Source organism: Callithrix jacchus, chromosome 13, assembly GCF_049354715.1.
Source record: "Callithrix jacchus isolate 240 chromosome 13, calJac240_pri, whole genome shotgun sequence".
NCBI classification, from domain to species: Eukaryota; Metazoa; Chordata; class Mammalia; order Primates; family Cebidae; genus Callithrix; species Callithrix jacchus.
In genome coordinates this window covers 31,319,569-31,335,000 of record NC_133514.1, presented here as the reverse complement: position 1 = coordinate 31,335,000, position 15,432 = coordinate 31,319,569, and the positions used below count along the sequence as shown (strand labels likewise).

The following is a 15,432-nucleotide window of genomic DNA, read 5'->3' as shown; positions in this document are numbered from 1 at the left end:
CACTCCAGCCTGGGCAACAAGAGCGAAACTCCACAAGAAAGAATAGAAAGAAAAGAAAAGAAAAGAAAAGGAAGGAAGGAAATAAGGAAGGGAAGAAAGGAAAGAAAACAAAGAAAAGAAGGAAAGAAAGAAAGAAGGGGGGGCGGTGGCTCAAGCCTGTAATCCCAGCACTTTGGGAGGCAGAGGCGGGTGGATCATGAGATCAAGAGACCGAGACCAGCCTGGTCAACATGGTGAAACCCCCGTCTCTACTAAAAATACAAAAAAGTAGCTGGGCATGGTGGCGCGTGCCTGTAATCCCAGCTACTCAGGAGGCTGAGGCAGGAGAATTGCCTGAACCCGGGAGGCGGAGGTTGCGGTGAGCCAAAATCGCGCCATTGCATTCTAGCCTGGGTAACAACAGCGAAACTCCGTTTCAGAAAAAAAAAAAGAAAGAAAAGAAGGAAAGAAGAAGGGAAGAAAGAATGACTTTAGTTTGGTCCAGAAATACACAAAAATAGTGGCTCCCGGGCTAGAGGTAAATTTAAACATTTTCTAGTTGACAGTTAACAGTTTGTCTAAAGACCTGGGATCAATACAAAGGAAACCTTCAGGTTAGAATAAAAAATTGTGGAGATCAAGTGCCTCTTCAAGTCTTAAAGTGGCTGCCCTGAGACACAATAGATGACAAATGTTTCCTATTCAGATGTTTAAAAGGTGCTAGAGTTTTAGTTAATCTCTTCAGGAGTGGGAGGACCTGGAAGAAAAAGCTTTAGCTATGCTAATAGATTCTTTACAGATGCAAATTTCCCCCAGAAAGAATAGCTTTGCCAGGTCATATCAAGATACGTCAAAGAAACATGTTTTGGGTAAAATATTTTGATTTTCTTCCTTGTCCTGTGATGTTATGCCAGAGTCAGGTCGGAAAGTAAGTCATGATATATAGAGTTAAATAAAACACAGCTGATGAGAATTATGATTTGTAGGGCATGACTCCCCAGGCCCCTTATTTAGGAATTTGGGCAAGATTAAAAAAAAAAAAAAATCAAAGCTTAGTCTTCATAAGTATTGAAGTCAGACTGTCTGTATTTGAATCCAGGCTGTACTACTCACCAATTAACCCTGGGCAAATTATTATATTTGATCCCCCGACACGATTTCCCCTCTGGAGAATCAGGTATTAGTGGTATCTAATCATAAGGTTTTTGTGAGCTGTTAGTAAGACAATCCATTTAAAGAACCTAGGAAAATGCTTAGCACACAGTAGGTAACCATACATTTCTTATCTCTATGATTAGTATAGAACATTAGTAACTATTGTTAAACTGCTTCTTTCGGTTGAAAGACCCTTTCCTGCCGGGTGTAGTGGCTCACACCTGTAATCCCAGCACTTTGGGAGTCTGAGGCGGGGATCACCTGATGACAGGAGTTCGAGACCAGCCTGACCAACATGGAGAAACCCTGTCTCTACTAAAAATACAAAGTTATCCAGGTGTGGTGATACATATCTGTAATCCCAGCTACTTGGGAGGCTGAGGCAGGAGAATCACTGGAACCCGAGAGGAAGAAGAAGTTCTGCTGAGCCAAGATTGTGCCATTGTACTCCAGCCTGGGCAACGAGAGCGAAACTCTGTCTAAAAAAAAAAAGAGACCCTTTTCCAGACTTTTATTAGTCAGGGCTCTCTAGCGGGACAGAACAGGATACATGTATATATGAAAGGGATTTTATTAAGGAGAATTGACTCACACAATCACCAGGTAGAGTCCCATGATAGGCCGCCTACAAGTTGAGGAGCAAGGAAGGTAGTGGTGGATCAGTCTGAGTCTCAAAACCTCAAAAGTAGGGAAGATGACAGTGCAGCCTTCAGTCTGTAGCCAAAGGCCTGAGAGTGCCTGGCAAACCACTGGCGTAAGTCCAAGGGTCCAAAAGCTGAAGAACTTGGAGTCTGATGTTCAAGGGCAGGAAGCATCCAGCCCAGGAGAAAAGTGGAGGCCAGAAGACTCAGCAAGTCTGCTCTTTCATCTTCTCCTGCCTGCTTTATTCAGCCAGCAGCTGATTAGATGGTAGTTACCCAGATTGAGGGGGAGTCTGCCTCTCCCAGTCCACTGACTCGAATGTTAATCTCCTTCGGCAACACCCTCACAGACACACCCAGGAACAATACTTTGCATCCTTCAGTGCAATCAACTTGATACTCGATATTCACAATTGCAAGTCTTATCCTGTGTACTTGTGCTTATAGAGTAAGGGCTAAGGTTGAATTAAGGTCAAGGTCCAGTCAAGGCTTTCCTCTTGATACGGTTTGACTGTGTCTCCACCCAAATCTCATCTTGAATTGTAGTTCCCATAATTCCTAGGTGTTGTGGGAGGGATCGGGTGGGAGGTAATTGAATCATGGGGTGGGTTTTTCCCATGCTGTTCTCTTGATAGTAAGTCCCATGAGATCTGATGCTTTTGTAGAGGAGTTCTCCTGCACACGTTCTCTTGCCTGCCACCATGTAAGACATCCCTTGCTCTTCCACCATGATTGTGAGGTCTCCCCAGCCATGTGAAACTGTGAGTCAATTAAACCTCTTTCCTTGATCAGGTATGTCTTTATTAGCAGCATGGGAACAGACTAAAACCTCTCTGGTGAAACTTCCCTCGTTTCTCACACAAAGTGAGTATCCTCTCTGGGTTCCCTGGCCATTACTCCACACTGAATTGGAATCAGCTGTTCAGCTGGGCTCCCTCTCTAGACTGTAGGTACTCTGAAGAGAGGAACTGTGTTATTCTCCTCTGAACCCCATAACAGTTTTTCTATTGAAGAAATACATGAATAAGAAAGAGCAGAGCCAGTAGTGAAAGGAGAGCTCTGCCCTTTTCCTTCTCATTAGACAGCTCCTGAGGGAGAGCATAGAAGAGGTTATTGAAAACATGGAAGAGGTTGGGATGAGAATAAAAAGGACCTCACAAATTTAGGGAAAGACTGACTGTTCTATAGCCGTGGTAACAAAAAGCCAGCAGACCCAGTTTTAGATCTGTTCAGTTAATTCGTGACAGCTAGCCTCAGTGAACATGCTTTTGCAAACCAACCAAGCAATCAATATCGGCCTTTGAATATGACAATCAGCTAATAAGAATGAATTTGAAGGCCAGGTGTGGTGGCTAACGCCTGTAATTCCAGAACTTTGGGAGGCTGAAGCAGGTGAATCACGAGGTCAGGAGTTCAAGACCAGCCTGGCCAAGATGGTGAAATCCCGTCTTGACTAAAAATACAAAATTAGCCGGGAATGGTGGTGGGTGCCTGTAATCCCAGCTACTCAGGAGACTGAGGCAGGAGAATTGCTTGAACCTGGTATGCGGAGGTTGCCGTGAGCTGAGATTGCACCACTGCACTTGAGCCTGGGTGACAGAGCAAGACTCAGTCTCAAAAACAAAACAAAACTAAAAAACCATAATGGATTTGGGCCTGGCACGGTGGCTTACACCTATAATCCCAGCACTGTGGGAGGTGGGTGGGTGGATCACTTGAGGCCAGGACTTTGGGACCAGCCTGGACAGCATGGTAAAATCTCACCTCTACTTTTAATAAAAATACAAAAATTGGCTGGGCTCGCTGGCTCATGCCTGTAATCCCAACACTTTGGGAGGCCGAGGCAGGTGGATCATGAGGTCAAGAGATCAAGACCATCCTGGTCAACATGGTGAAACCCTGTCTCTACTAAAAATACAAAAAATCAGCTGGCCATGGTGGTGTGTGGCTGTAATCCCAGCTACTCAGGAGGCTGAGGCAGGAGAATTGCCTAAACCCAGGAGGCGGAGTTTGCAGTGAGCCGAGATCACGCCATTGCACTCCAGCCTGGGTAACAAGAGCAAAACTCCATCTCAAAAAAAAAAAAAAATTTTAAGTTATATATGCACCTGTGGACCAGCGAAAGGCCAAATATTCATTGGAATGGACTGATTAAAGTCAACCCATGGATGGGGAGATAGTTGAACAAAACTGAAGATATGTTAGGAAGAAGAAAGTGAGGTGCTATGGTCTGAATGTGTCCTGCTCCACAAATTTATATTTGAAATCCCATCCACATGGTGGTGGCATTAGAAGGTAAGGCCTAGGCCAGGCACAGTGGCTCACACCTGCAATCTCAGCACTTCGGGAGGCCGAGGCAGGTGGATCACCTGAGGTCAGGTGTTCAAGACCAGCCTGGCCAACATGGTGAATCTCCATTTCTATTAAAAATACAATAAATTAGCCAGGCATGGTGGCACATGCTTGTAATCTCAGCCACTCAGGAGGCTGAGACATAGGAATCACTCGAACCCATGCAGTGGAGGTTGCAGAGAGCCAAGATCTCACCATTGCATTCCCACCTGGGCAAGGTAACAAGAGGGAAACGAAAGAAAGAAAGAAAGAAGAAAGAAGGAAAGAAAGAGAAAAAGAAAGAAAGAAAGAAAGGAAGAAGGAAGGAAGGAAGGAAGGTAGGTGTGGGGCCTTTGGGAGATGATCAGGTCATAAGGATGGAGCCCTCATGAAAGGGATTAGCATCCTTATAAAAGAGGCCGAAGGAAGACTGTCCCTTTTGCCATGTGAGGACACAGTAAAAAGATGGCCTTCACCAGATATCAAAACTGCCAGCGCCTTGATCTTGGACTTCCCAGCATCCAGAACTGTGAGAAATAAATTTAAGCCACTCAGTCTATGGCATTTTGTTATAGCAACTTAAATGGACCAAGACATGGAAGACAGATGCTTGTCCTTGATCTCATATGACTCTTCTTTTGTGCAGAGCTTGAAATATACAGAAGGGGCTGAGGCAGGAGAATCACTTGAACCTGGGAAGTGGAGGTTGCAGTGAGCCGAGATCACACCACTGCACTTCAGCCTGGGCAACAAAAGCAAAACTCCATCTGAAAAAAAAAAGGGAGTTTCCCTGCACAAGCCTTCTTCTCTTGTCTGCTGCCACGTGAGACATGCCTTTCACCTTCTGCCATGATTGTGAGGCCTTCCAGCCATATGCAACATGTAAGTCCAGTAAACCTCTTTCTTTCATAAACTGCCCAGTCTTGGGTATGTCTTTATCGGCAGTGTGAAAACAGACTAATACAGATACAATAATGATGATTAAGTTCTAAAAATCTGTTCTGTTACAATCAAGCACAGCTAGCCTACAGGTAAAGGACTCTCAAGTGTAATCTTCACAAAAATGAGGATATTCATTTGAAAGTATACATGTATCGCTGACACTCAGGATATGTTGAGGCCTAGGCAATTCACTTCCTTGTACCACTGTTTGGCAGCTCCCGGAACTGTACTGTAGAAATCCTGATTCTTCTTCTTTTTTTTTTTTTTAACAGAGATGAGGTCTCACTATGGGGGCCAGGCTGGTCTCAAACTCCTGGGCTCAAACAATCCACCCACCTCAGCCTCCCAAAGTGCTGGGATTACAGGCCTGAGCCACTGCACCTGCCACAGTCAGAATCTGTAGTTGGTTGGTTAAAGAAAAAAGTCAGCTATGTGGGGTTTCATAAAATTATAATATATATCTTTAAAATTGTATTTTGAATTTAAAACATAAAAAGGTTTATCTACCCGCCATTCCTTTGATGTCAGGCTAAGACCTTTTCTTTGAGTGTGGGCCTGCTGATGGGGGCTACACAGAGGACATCAATCAGCACAGCAAGAAGCATTATCAATTTCAATTTCAGTAGAACAAGGACTCAAGACACTTGTGAAGCAAAATGAGGGCAAAGTCCTGTATTTTGAGACTTCTCTCTCCCAAACATTCATGGTTGTTTTGCCCACACCTAATTTCACAGCATTTTTTTCTTTAATAACATGTCTTTATCGGGTCTTTCCCAAGTTTTCAACTTATTTTCATAGAGATTATTCTCTTCACACTCATAATTGTTTGATTTTGGTAATATTGAACTAAATTACATAGTTATTAAGTACAACTTGTATAAACAAGTTTTGGAACAAATACAGCTAATTTTTTTTTTTTTTTTGAGATGGAGTCCTTCTCGGCTGCCCAGGTGGGAGTGCAGCTGTGCATTCTCAGCTCACTGCAACCTCCACCTCCTGGGCTCGAGTGATTTTCCTGCCTCAGCCTCCTGAGTAGCTAGGATTACAGGGGCCCACCACCATGCCCCACTAACTTTTGTATATTTAGTAGAGACAGGGTTTTATCATATTGGCCAGGCTGGTCATAGACTGGCATCAAGTGATCCGCCCACCTCACCCTCCCAAAGTGCTGGGATTACAGGCATGAGCCACTGCACCCAGCCAAATATAACTGATTTTTAGGAAAATGTACAACTCAAGGAGAGCAGTGATTAGCCCACTAAGGAGTAGACGACTTCCTAGTAGGGGAAATTTGGGCTCTGAGCATCAGGCATTAAGTCTGGCTCAAAAGTCTGAACCATACAGGTAGGTAATGAAAGGTGAGTTAGTTTAAGAAATGGAAAATCTAGGTGGGGTGCAGTGGCTCACACCTGTAATCCCAGCACGTTGGGAGGCTGAGGCAGGAGGGTTGCTTGAGCCCAGGAGTTCAAGACCAGCCTGGTCAACATGGTGAGTCCGTCACTAAAAATTTTAAAAAGAACAAAAGAAAACCTAAATTCAGGGACTTAGCACCACTCAAACTTGCATGAAGGTGAGCAATACTGAAACCCTGTGAGAGGAACACGGACAACAAAGGCTTGGCCAATCCATTCTTGGCTGGGACTCTAGCAGGCCTAACAACGCTTCTCTTCTCAGAGCCTGATCCTCTATTTGCATGTGTTTAGTATCATGAACCTAGTCCCAGCTAAAGGCTCTAAAATATTTAAATACAACACCCTTTAAAGTAGACAGGAAAGGAACTACTCCTAGTTTTTAAAAATAAAGTATTAAAGTCTAAAGTATTCTTAAAATGGGTCAGCAGGAGCGATGACTAATGCCTGTAATACCAGCACTTTGGGAGGCCCAGGCAGGTGGACAACTTGAGCCCAGGAGTTTGAGACCATTCTGGGCAATATAGGGAGACTCCATCTCCACAAAAAAATTAAAAATTTACCTGGGCTTGGTAGCACAAGCCTGTGGTCCCAGCTACTCGGGAGGTTGAGGCAGGCCCGGGAGGTTGAGGCAGGCCCAGGAGGTTGAGGCCGCAGTGAGTAGTGTTCACACCTCTGCACTCCAGCCTGGGCAACAGAGCCAGGCCCTGTTTTCAACTAAAAATAAATAAAATCCTTTGAGTACCCATTTGCTAGACACTGTTGCGGGGACTATCCTGTCTACCGGCGCCCTCTTGTGTTAAAACAGCAGGTCTGCATGGGGATTATGAAGCTTTAAATGCATGTGTCTGAGAGATCTTCATTCACCTTGGATTGTACATATAAATTAGCTCCAAAATGATTAAAGTGGTGTTGCTTGATGTGGGCCCATGGAATTGGAAGTGTTTTCTCCTCACCTCCTGAATTGAGTAAAACGAAATTATTAATATATAACTTTTTTTTTTTTTTTAAGAGATGGGGTTTCTCCATGTTGGTGAGGCTGATCTTGAACTCCCAACCTCAGGTGATCCACCCACCCCGGCCTCCCAAAGAGTGCTGGGATTACAGGCATGAGCCACCATGCCCGGCCTTAATATATTACTTTTACTAGTATAAGACACACACAAAAATATAGACCAAAACATCACCAAAAATTACCACTACAGTTAATTAGTTGTAACAAGCAGACCCAGACTGGGCACAATGGCTCACACCTGTAATCCCAGCACTTTGGGAAGCTGAGACAAAAGGACTGCTTGAGGCCACGCATTCAAGACCAGCCTGGGCCATATAGCAAGACCCTCTCCTCTATAAAAATATGGAAGATTCAGCTGGGCGTGATGGCACAGGCCTGTAGTCCTAGTGTCTTAGGAGGCTAAGGCAGGAGGATTGCTTGAGTCCAGGTGTTTGAGATTGCAGTGCCACCTGCACTCCAGCCTGGGCAAGAGAGCAAGACCCTGTCTCTTTAAAAAAAACAAACAAAGAAAAAACCAAGCAGACCCAATTTAAAGTTTTGCATAAATGACCTGGAGCCCCAGCATTGGGTCCCCCTTTGGGTAATTCTTATTGAATTCAATGGGAAGATCAAACAACTCTTTAAATTTCCCTATTGTTTTGCCTTGTAGGGGTGAAGAGTACTTTCCCTCAGCCCTCTGAAGTTTCAATTAATCTGACTATGAAATGAACTGAAAAGAGATTAAGAGGAGAAAAGGCACACATATTTAGTACGTGTGTTACTGGAAAGGGAATCCCAATCCAGATCCCAAGAGAGGCTTCTTGGATCTCGCACAAGAAAGAATTAATGGTGAGTCTATAGAGGAAAGTGAAAGCAAGTTTATTAAGAAAGTAAAGGACTTTTGGGAGGCAGGTGGATAACAACGTCAGGAGTTCAAGACCAGCCTGGCCCGTCTCTACTAAAAACACAAAAATGAGCCAGGTGCGGTGGCAGGTGCCTGTAATCTTGAGACGCTGAGGCAGGAGAATCACTTGAACCTGGGGTGCAGAGGTTGCAGTGAGCTGAGTGAGATCTTGCCACTGCACTCCAGCCTGGGCAACAGACTAACTCCATATCAAAAAAAAAAAAAAAGAAAGTAAAGGAATAAAAAGGAAAAAAGAATGGCTACTCCATAGGCAGGGCAGCAGCATGGGATTTCTTGATTATGTGCTAAACAAGGGGTGGATTATTCATGAGTTTTCTGGGATAGGGGTGGACACTTCTTAAAACTGAAGGTTCCTCCCCTTTTTAAACCATATGAGGTAATTTTCTGATGTTGACACGGCATCTATAAACTGTCATGGCACTGGTAGTGTATTTTAGCATGCTAATGCATTATAATTAGTGTATAAGGAGCAGTGACGACGACCAGAGGTCACTTTGGCTGCCATCTTGGTTTTAGCAGATTTTGGCCAGCTTCTTCACCACATGCTGTTTTATCAGCAAGGTCTTCTCGACTTGTATCTTGTGCTGACCTCCTATCTCGTCCTGTGACTTAGAATACCTTAACCTCCTGGGAATGCAGGCCAGTAGGTCTGAGCCTCATTTTACCCAACCTCTACTCAAAATGGAGTCCCTCTGGTTCAAACACCTCTGACACATGTGCAGCAGTATCTCAAGAAAGTGAGTACCCAATACCCAATGAGATTTAGAAGCTGTATTCCCTTCTTCATAGGGGAGAGAGAAGTGGGGGATGTAGGCAAATTTTAGAGGAAGAGTAAATGGTTTTTAGGGGAGGTGAATGGAGACAAAGCACAGACAGTGGTGTGGGATGAAGTTCATCTGGGCTCTGGATGTCGTGTCTGACTCTCAGTCTCTTCTGTGACGAGTTTACTCTTCCTTGGTTGATGAAAAACAAGGGAGGGGATAGAAGGCAGTTGTGTTCTCTTTTGGCAGATCTTTAGGTAGATAAGGACACCTCAGAGAAAAGCTTCTTCCAGCATCTGCTGATTCCCATGTACCCTCAAAATAAAGTAATCAGCGTACCAAGGTGCCATATTTGGGGGTGATATCCCCTGGACTCTTTCAGTGTCATGCAGATTAAGAACTTAAAGAGGGGCAACGGCTTTAAGAAAGGTGAATCCACATCTGTTTTTCTCATTTGCATTTAGGAAGCCCACTGAATTACAGTATATTTATCTTAAAAGGTTTAGTCTAACAATGCAACAGAGAATACGCTTAAGATCATGAACTCTGGAGCCAAAATGCCACTTACTGGCTGAGTGGACCTTCAGCAGTTACTTAACCTCTCTGTGCCTCAATTTCCAGTTCTGCAAAATAAGGACAGTAATATTATCTCCTTGATTAAGACAGTTAAAGAGTGTAATGTGCAATTAATGAGTTACATGTAAACTGCTTTCAACAGTGCTTGGTATGTAGTCAGCTCTATGCAAGCTTAATAAATGCAATTTTTTAAAAAGCCAGACTTGACGAAGTATATATTTTAGGGTTAAGAATAGTTCTTGTATTGTTTCAACATTCTCCCACTCAATATTCTTAACCCTCAAGGTTTCTGTTAGTAATAATTCCTGTTAAGCCTCAACAAGTTAAACTGATGCTTAATGAAATGTATGTTTATTTAGGGGAAAGTAATCTAAGAAGATAGGTGTGGCAAAATAAAAAATATTTGGTCTTTGTCCGTGGTTCCTGGCACAGAGCTTCTTGAACCCTCTGAATTTACTGGCTTTTTTGAGTCTTGCTCCCAGGCTGGAGTGCAGTGGTGCCATCTTGGGTCACTGCAACCAACCTCTACCTCCTGGGTTCAAGCAATTCTGCTTCAGCCTCCCAGGTAGCTGGGATTACAGGTGTGCATCACCACACCTGGCTAATTTTTGTATTTTTAGTAGAGATGGGGATTTCACCATGTTGGCCAGGCTGGTCTTGAATTTCTGACCTGAGGTTGAGAAGATAACCTGATGACAAGATAACTTGAAGTTATCTGCCCATCTCAACCTCCCAAAGTGCCGGGATTGCAGGCAGGAGCCACCATGCCCGGCCAGAATTTACAGTCTTTTGTATGCTAACGAGAACATACGACTAGAGGATCAGAACTTTCAACCCTAACCCACAAACTCCGGGGAGGTTAGGGGGCTGCAGACTGGATCATAAAAACTCCTGAACAGTTAGATTTGGAAACCTTCCAGGCTGGTGCGGTGCCAGAAGGCTGATGCGCTCAGAGAAGGAATGGAAACCCTGTGCCATTCCCATCCCATCCCATGGCCTCGGCGTCTCTTCTTTTTGGTGTTTCTGAGTTGTTCCCCTGTAATACATCTGCAGTAGTAAATACACACTTCCCTGAGTTCTCTGAGTCATTCTAAAGAATTATTGAACCTAAAGGATCATGGGGCCATCCCAGTTTGGAGAATGGATTTAGTGACTCACTTCTAATAAATCAAATTCAGTGGAAATGATGGTGTGCAACTTCAGAGACCAGGTCACGAAAGGCACTGTGGCTTTTATCCCCTCTTAGATCACTCATCTGGAGGAAGCCAGCTGCCATGTCCAGAGAACACCCAGGAAGCTTTGTAGAGTGGCTCATGTGATGATGAACTGAGGCCTCCTGGAAACAACCATGTGAGTGCGCCATCTTGGAAATGGCTACTGTAGCCCCAGTAGCTGCTAAGCCACATACAGATTCTTAATTCTCAGAAACTGAGTGAGATGACAAGATGTGTGTTTTAGTTTTGAGGGTAATTTGTTACACAGCATATGTAAGTACTACAGTGTGTGCTTATGGATGAAGTGATTTCAGCACTGTTTCTAGACCTGACACTATTCAACTGGTGAAGATCCATCATTTTGACTGAAGAGCAAGTGCCAGATTTCAATATGACGATTTGTTAAAATGGGTTCTCTTTTCCCTGCCCAGTTACTATCTCATGTCACAAGCATGTCCGGGTTGTCCTACCCAACTAGCTTAAATGTCTAGACTATTTGGGATGCAGTTTGAGTATAGTCTCAAGTGAGATAGAGTGCCACCAGGAGAAGGCTGACAGCGTGGCTCTGCAGAAGCCCCAAAAAGTGAAGTTTGCAATAATATGTCTGGGCTTTGGTTCTCTATCCTGAAGAGTCAGAAACTACGTTTCATCAGAATATTCAGAAACTCATAGACTAAACTGACAAACTTGGGAGCAGAACCACACAAATTAAATTCACATGATACTGATGTATAAACCAGAGAATTTCTCTAAATTTACTATGTGCAGAATGAAATTTTGGTGTCCTCATGCAGAATTCTCCCTTTTCCTGAACAAAATAGTTTAAAGGCCATATTAACAATCAGAAGATGGTTCAGTTAGGCTTGTAATCAGTGACAAAAGAAGTGGCAAGTCTCAAGATATGTTCTCCGTAAGCCACATACCTGGGGTCTTGATAAAATGTCCTAACTGAAGTAGAGAACATTTCTGGTCACTGAATTACAACTCTTGGATTCAGGACTTCCTTTTCATGGATAACACTGTCTACACACTGTCATATTTTGTTTCTTCAAACCCTGTTTTGGTGAGTTGATAATTTCGGTTCTTTAATATAATTTAATAACCCACAGCATACCTGGGAAGCACTGAGACTCTCCTCACTATGTGTTGACTCTGGTGATTTCTTCTTATCGAGTCCTTAGAAGGTGTCTCACTGTTGCCCCACATACTACCTGTGTAGTTTGGAGAGGCCATTGATTTAGCACATCACAATGTGTCGGAGAGAATACATTAGAACTAGTATAGAATTTCAAAGACTGTCTTGTAATTTCTGATTTCTCTTATCTAGAACATTTCCATGAACAACAACATTCTGAACTGATCACCAGGGGTTGAAAAATGAATAAACAGCAGTTAACAGATATAGGGCATTTATGTTCTCCTTTCTCAAAAGCTCAATGTTTCATCCACTACAGTATAGTTTTCCAAGTTTAGTCATGAGTATTCTTACCAAAAGCATTTCAATTTCAAACAATTAGGCTAATTTGCAGTTTCAGAAATTCAAAAATACATTTTTCTCTATTCACAATTAAAAATTACATTTTGAGCCAGGAGTTTGAGACCAGCCTGGGCAACATAGCAAGATCCTGTCTCCACAAAAAGTTAAAAAAAATTAAAAAGCCAGGCATGGTGGCTTATGCCTGTAGTCTGAGCTACTTAAGAGGTTGAGGTGGGAGGATCACTTGAGCTTGAGGAGGTTAAGTGATCCATGTGAGCCAAGATTGTGCCACTGCACTCCAGTCTGGGTAACAGAGTGACATCCTTGTCTCTAAAATAAATAAATTAAAATTAAATTTTGAGAAAATATCTTAGTGTTTTAGTAATTTAGTATTAGTCAGTATCTACTAATTCAAAAGCTGAGAAGTATGTTCCAGTAAATGTATACACTTAAATTATTAAAAAATTTTGAAATAATAAAATTCTCAACGTTTTGCTCACTACATAATTAGATAAACAGAATAATAAAGTTCAATGATTAGTGATTATTGCTATGCTAAAATATTAATAATTTAATGAATTTATATAAATTTCAAAATCTCTTTTAGTTTCATTGTCCTTAGAAGCCCAAGAATGACACTAATTTGTATTCTACCGAGGACATCTTTCCCTGATTATTTTTGTTTTACCAAAAAGAAAAAACTGTGTTTTTCTTAAAAACAAAGTGAAGTCTAAATTAATTCAATAGCTACTAAAATTTCACCTGAAATTTTAAACAGCTACAAATCCACAAAAGGAAAAGTTAAACACATTAGCTTTAATACAACTAGCACATAATAAAAATTAAAAGATTAATTCAAGTAGAAAAACTGATTAAAGTATGCTCATTAAAGATGGTTATCAGCATTTTTCTTTAGTTTAGTCTATGCTAGAATATAAATACATAACAATATGTCCTTTCTTGTCATGGGTAGTCTTTTACATAACTAAAATTTGTGGCTAGCAGTTTATATAACAAAAGAAAAGCTAAACTGTAAAGTATCAGAAAAGAAGCAAGGATATAGGAAAATAATACATTTTATATAAATTATAAAGGACAGTTACAATGAAAATCCATTACTTTCCTCTCAACCCAATTTTACAAAATAAAGTCAACATGTATTATCCTGTGAGTTGCTAAGAGTACATAAACACTGTGGCCCATTCAAAAGACAGTGGTCAAAGACAAAAATGTTATCTTCATGTCATCTGCTGTTCTTAGTTCTTTACTGGAGTTGAGCTTCCTTTCATAGTCTTCTTTAGGTGGTGGTAATTTGGCAAGATTTTCATCAAGAAATCCAGCTGTAGTGTCTGGGGCTAAAAAGATAAGATAATTAAGACTGACTGGCAGAAAGCAAAGTCAAGAGTACCACACAGGGACCAGGCGTGCTGGCTCATGCCTGTAATCTCAACACTGGGAGGCCCAGACAGGAGGATGATTTGAGCCCAGGAGTTCCAGACCAGCCTGAGCAACATAGGGAGATCCCGCCACTACAAAAAATTAAAAAATTAGCTGTGTGTGGTGACATGCCCCTGCAGTCATAGCTACTTGGGAGGCTGGGGTGGAAACAGGGTAGTGGGGGTTGGGGGTGGATTGTTAGAGCCCAGGAGGTTGAGGCTGCAGTGAGCCATGATTGCACCACTGCACTCCAGCTTGGGTGACAGAGCCAGAGTCTCAAAAAAAAAAAAAAAAAAAAAAGAAAAAAAAAAAAGGTCCAGGTAGCAATGGTTATTAATAAGTTGTGGAATTATAGGTGACTTTCATTGACTCATTTTTGCCTACCTGTTTTTTTTTAATTTACAATGAACACATACTAAGTTTGGTCACAAGAAAAAGCCAACAGACTTTATATATTTATATAAAAACATACAGAAATCAGTTTTCAAAGTCGCTTTTGTAGATTTCATCCTGGCTTCTGCAAAGTTAAAAGTTCCAATTACAGAAGACCACATAAGTAAAACACCCAGAGTATTTTGTTTTCCACATGACCTACAGAGCCACACAGCTGCGGTGTACTTGGATATACCTGTCTAATCTTCACTCTTCATATACCAGTATTGCCCAAATTTTCCTGATTGTAAAACTCACCGTGGTACTTGTGAAAAATATGGATTTTTAGGCTCCCGCCCCAGCACAGTGACTCAATAAGTCTGGGGAATCGTTATTTTTAATAAAGACCTCTATATAATCCTTATGATCAGTGAAATTTGGAAGACAATATTGTATATTATGAAATATTAAATTTCAGATATTCTTGCTCACTTAATTCTAAACTCCCTTGCCCACACCAACTTCGTTTCCCAGTCTTCATTTTTGCTGTTATGTAGAAAGACGGTAAAAAATGACTTGATTTATCCCTATTTCCTTTTTAGTCTATAGAGTAATACTTGCTTATAATAATAATAATGAAGCCAAACATTACAGAAGTAGAGTAACCCAGAAATAACTGGAGTTTTGATTTCTGATAAAATATGGCTAAGAATCAGAGGCAAAGTTATAAATGTCTTGAAATTATTCTTTTTTTTTTTTTTTTCTCTTTTTGAGACAGATCTCACTCTGTCACCCAGGCTGGAGTGCAGTTATACAAACAGAGCTTACTGCAGTCCTAACCTCCTGGGCTCAAGCCATCCTTCCACCTCAGCCTCTCAAGTAGCTGGGACTACAGGCGAATGCCACCATGCTCAACTCATTATTTTTTATTCTTTGTAGAGATGGAGTCTCACCATGTTGCCCAGGCTGGTCTTGAACTCCTTCCTGGGCTCAAGTGATCCCGCCTTGGCCTCCCACAGTGCTTGAAACTATTTAGTGGAAGGAAAAGGAGACGAGGTAACTAAGGGAATATATATTGAATGTGCCCAGCAATGAGGCTCGAAACTGCAATACAAATGTCTTACGTCCAAAGGAAGCCCAAACGTCCTATTTTTTTCATCTCCTACTCTAATATTAAACTCCAAATATGTATTCTACATTATTCTTGATCTGGGTTTTT

The 15,432-nt window shown here is 41.9% G+C and overlaps 1 protein-coding gene and 1 long non-coding RNA gene across 3 annotated transcripts in view; one reads left to right on the top strand and one right to left on the bottom strand.

Annotated features, from left to right (window-relative positions):
* The first annotated feature begins 8,115 nt into the window (after positions 1 to 8,115).
* LOC144578961 (uncharacterized) lies at positions 8,116 to 13,635 on the top strand. The gene is made up of 2 exons (XR_013525599.1): positions 8,116 to 8,300; positions 10,960 to 13,635. It is a non-coding gene; the product is annotated as an uncharacterized LOC144578961 (long non-coding RNA).
* DCTN6 (dynactin subunit 6) overlaps positions 12,211 to 15,432 on the bottom strand; it is a 30,946-nt gene continuing 27,724 nt past the window's right edge. The window contains exons 7-8 of one of the 2 annotated variants that reach the window (XM_017963750.4): positions 15,167 to 15,241; positions 12,211 to 13,759 (exon numbers count right to left, since the gene is read on the bottom strand). In XM_017963750.4, the coding sequence (XP_017819239.1) occupies positions 13,661 to 13,759; positions 15,167 to 15,241 (174 nt within the window). In that variant the 3' untranslated portion in view covers positions 12,211 to 13,660. The remainder of the gene's footprint in view (positions 13,760 to 15,166; positions 15,242 to 15,432) is intronic. The other variant, XM_002756915.7, reaches the window with a different exon arrangement.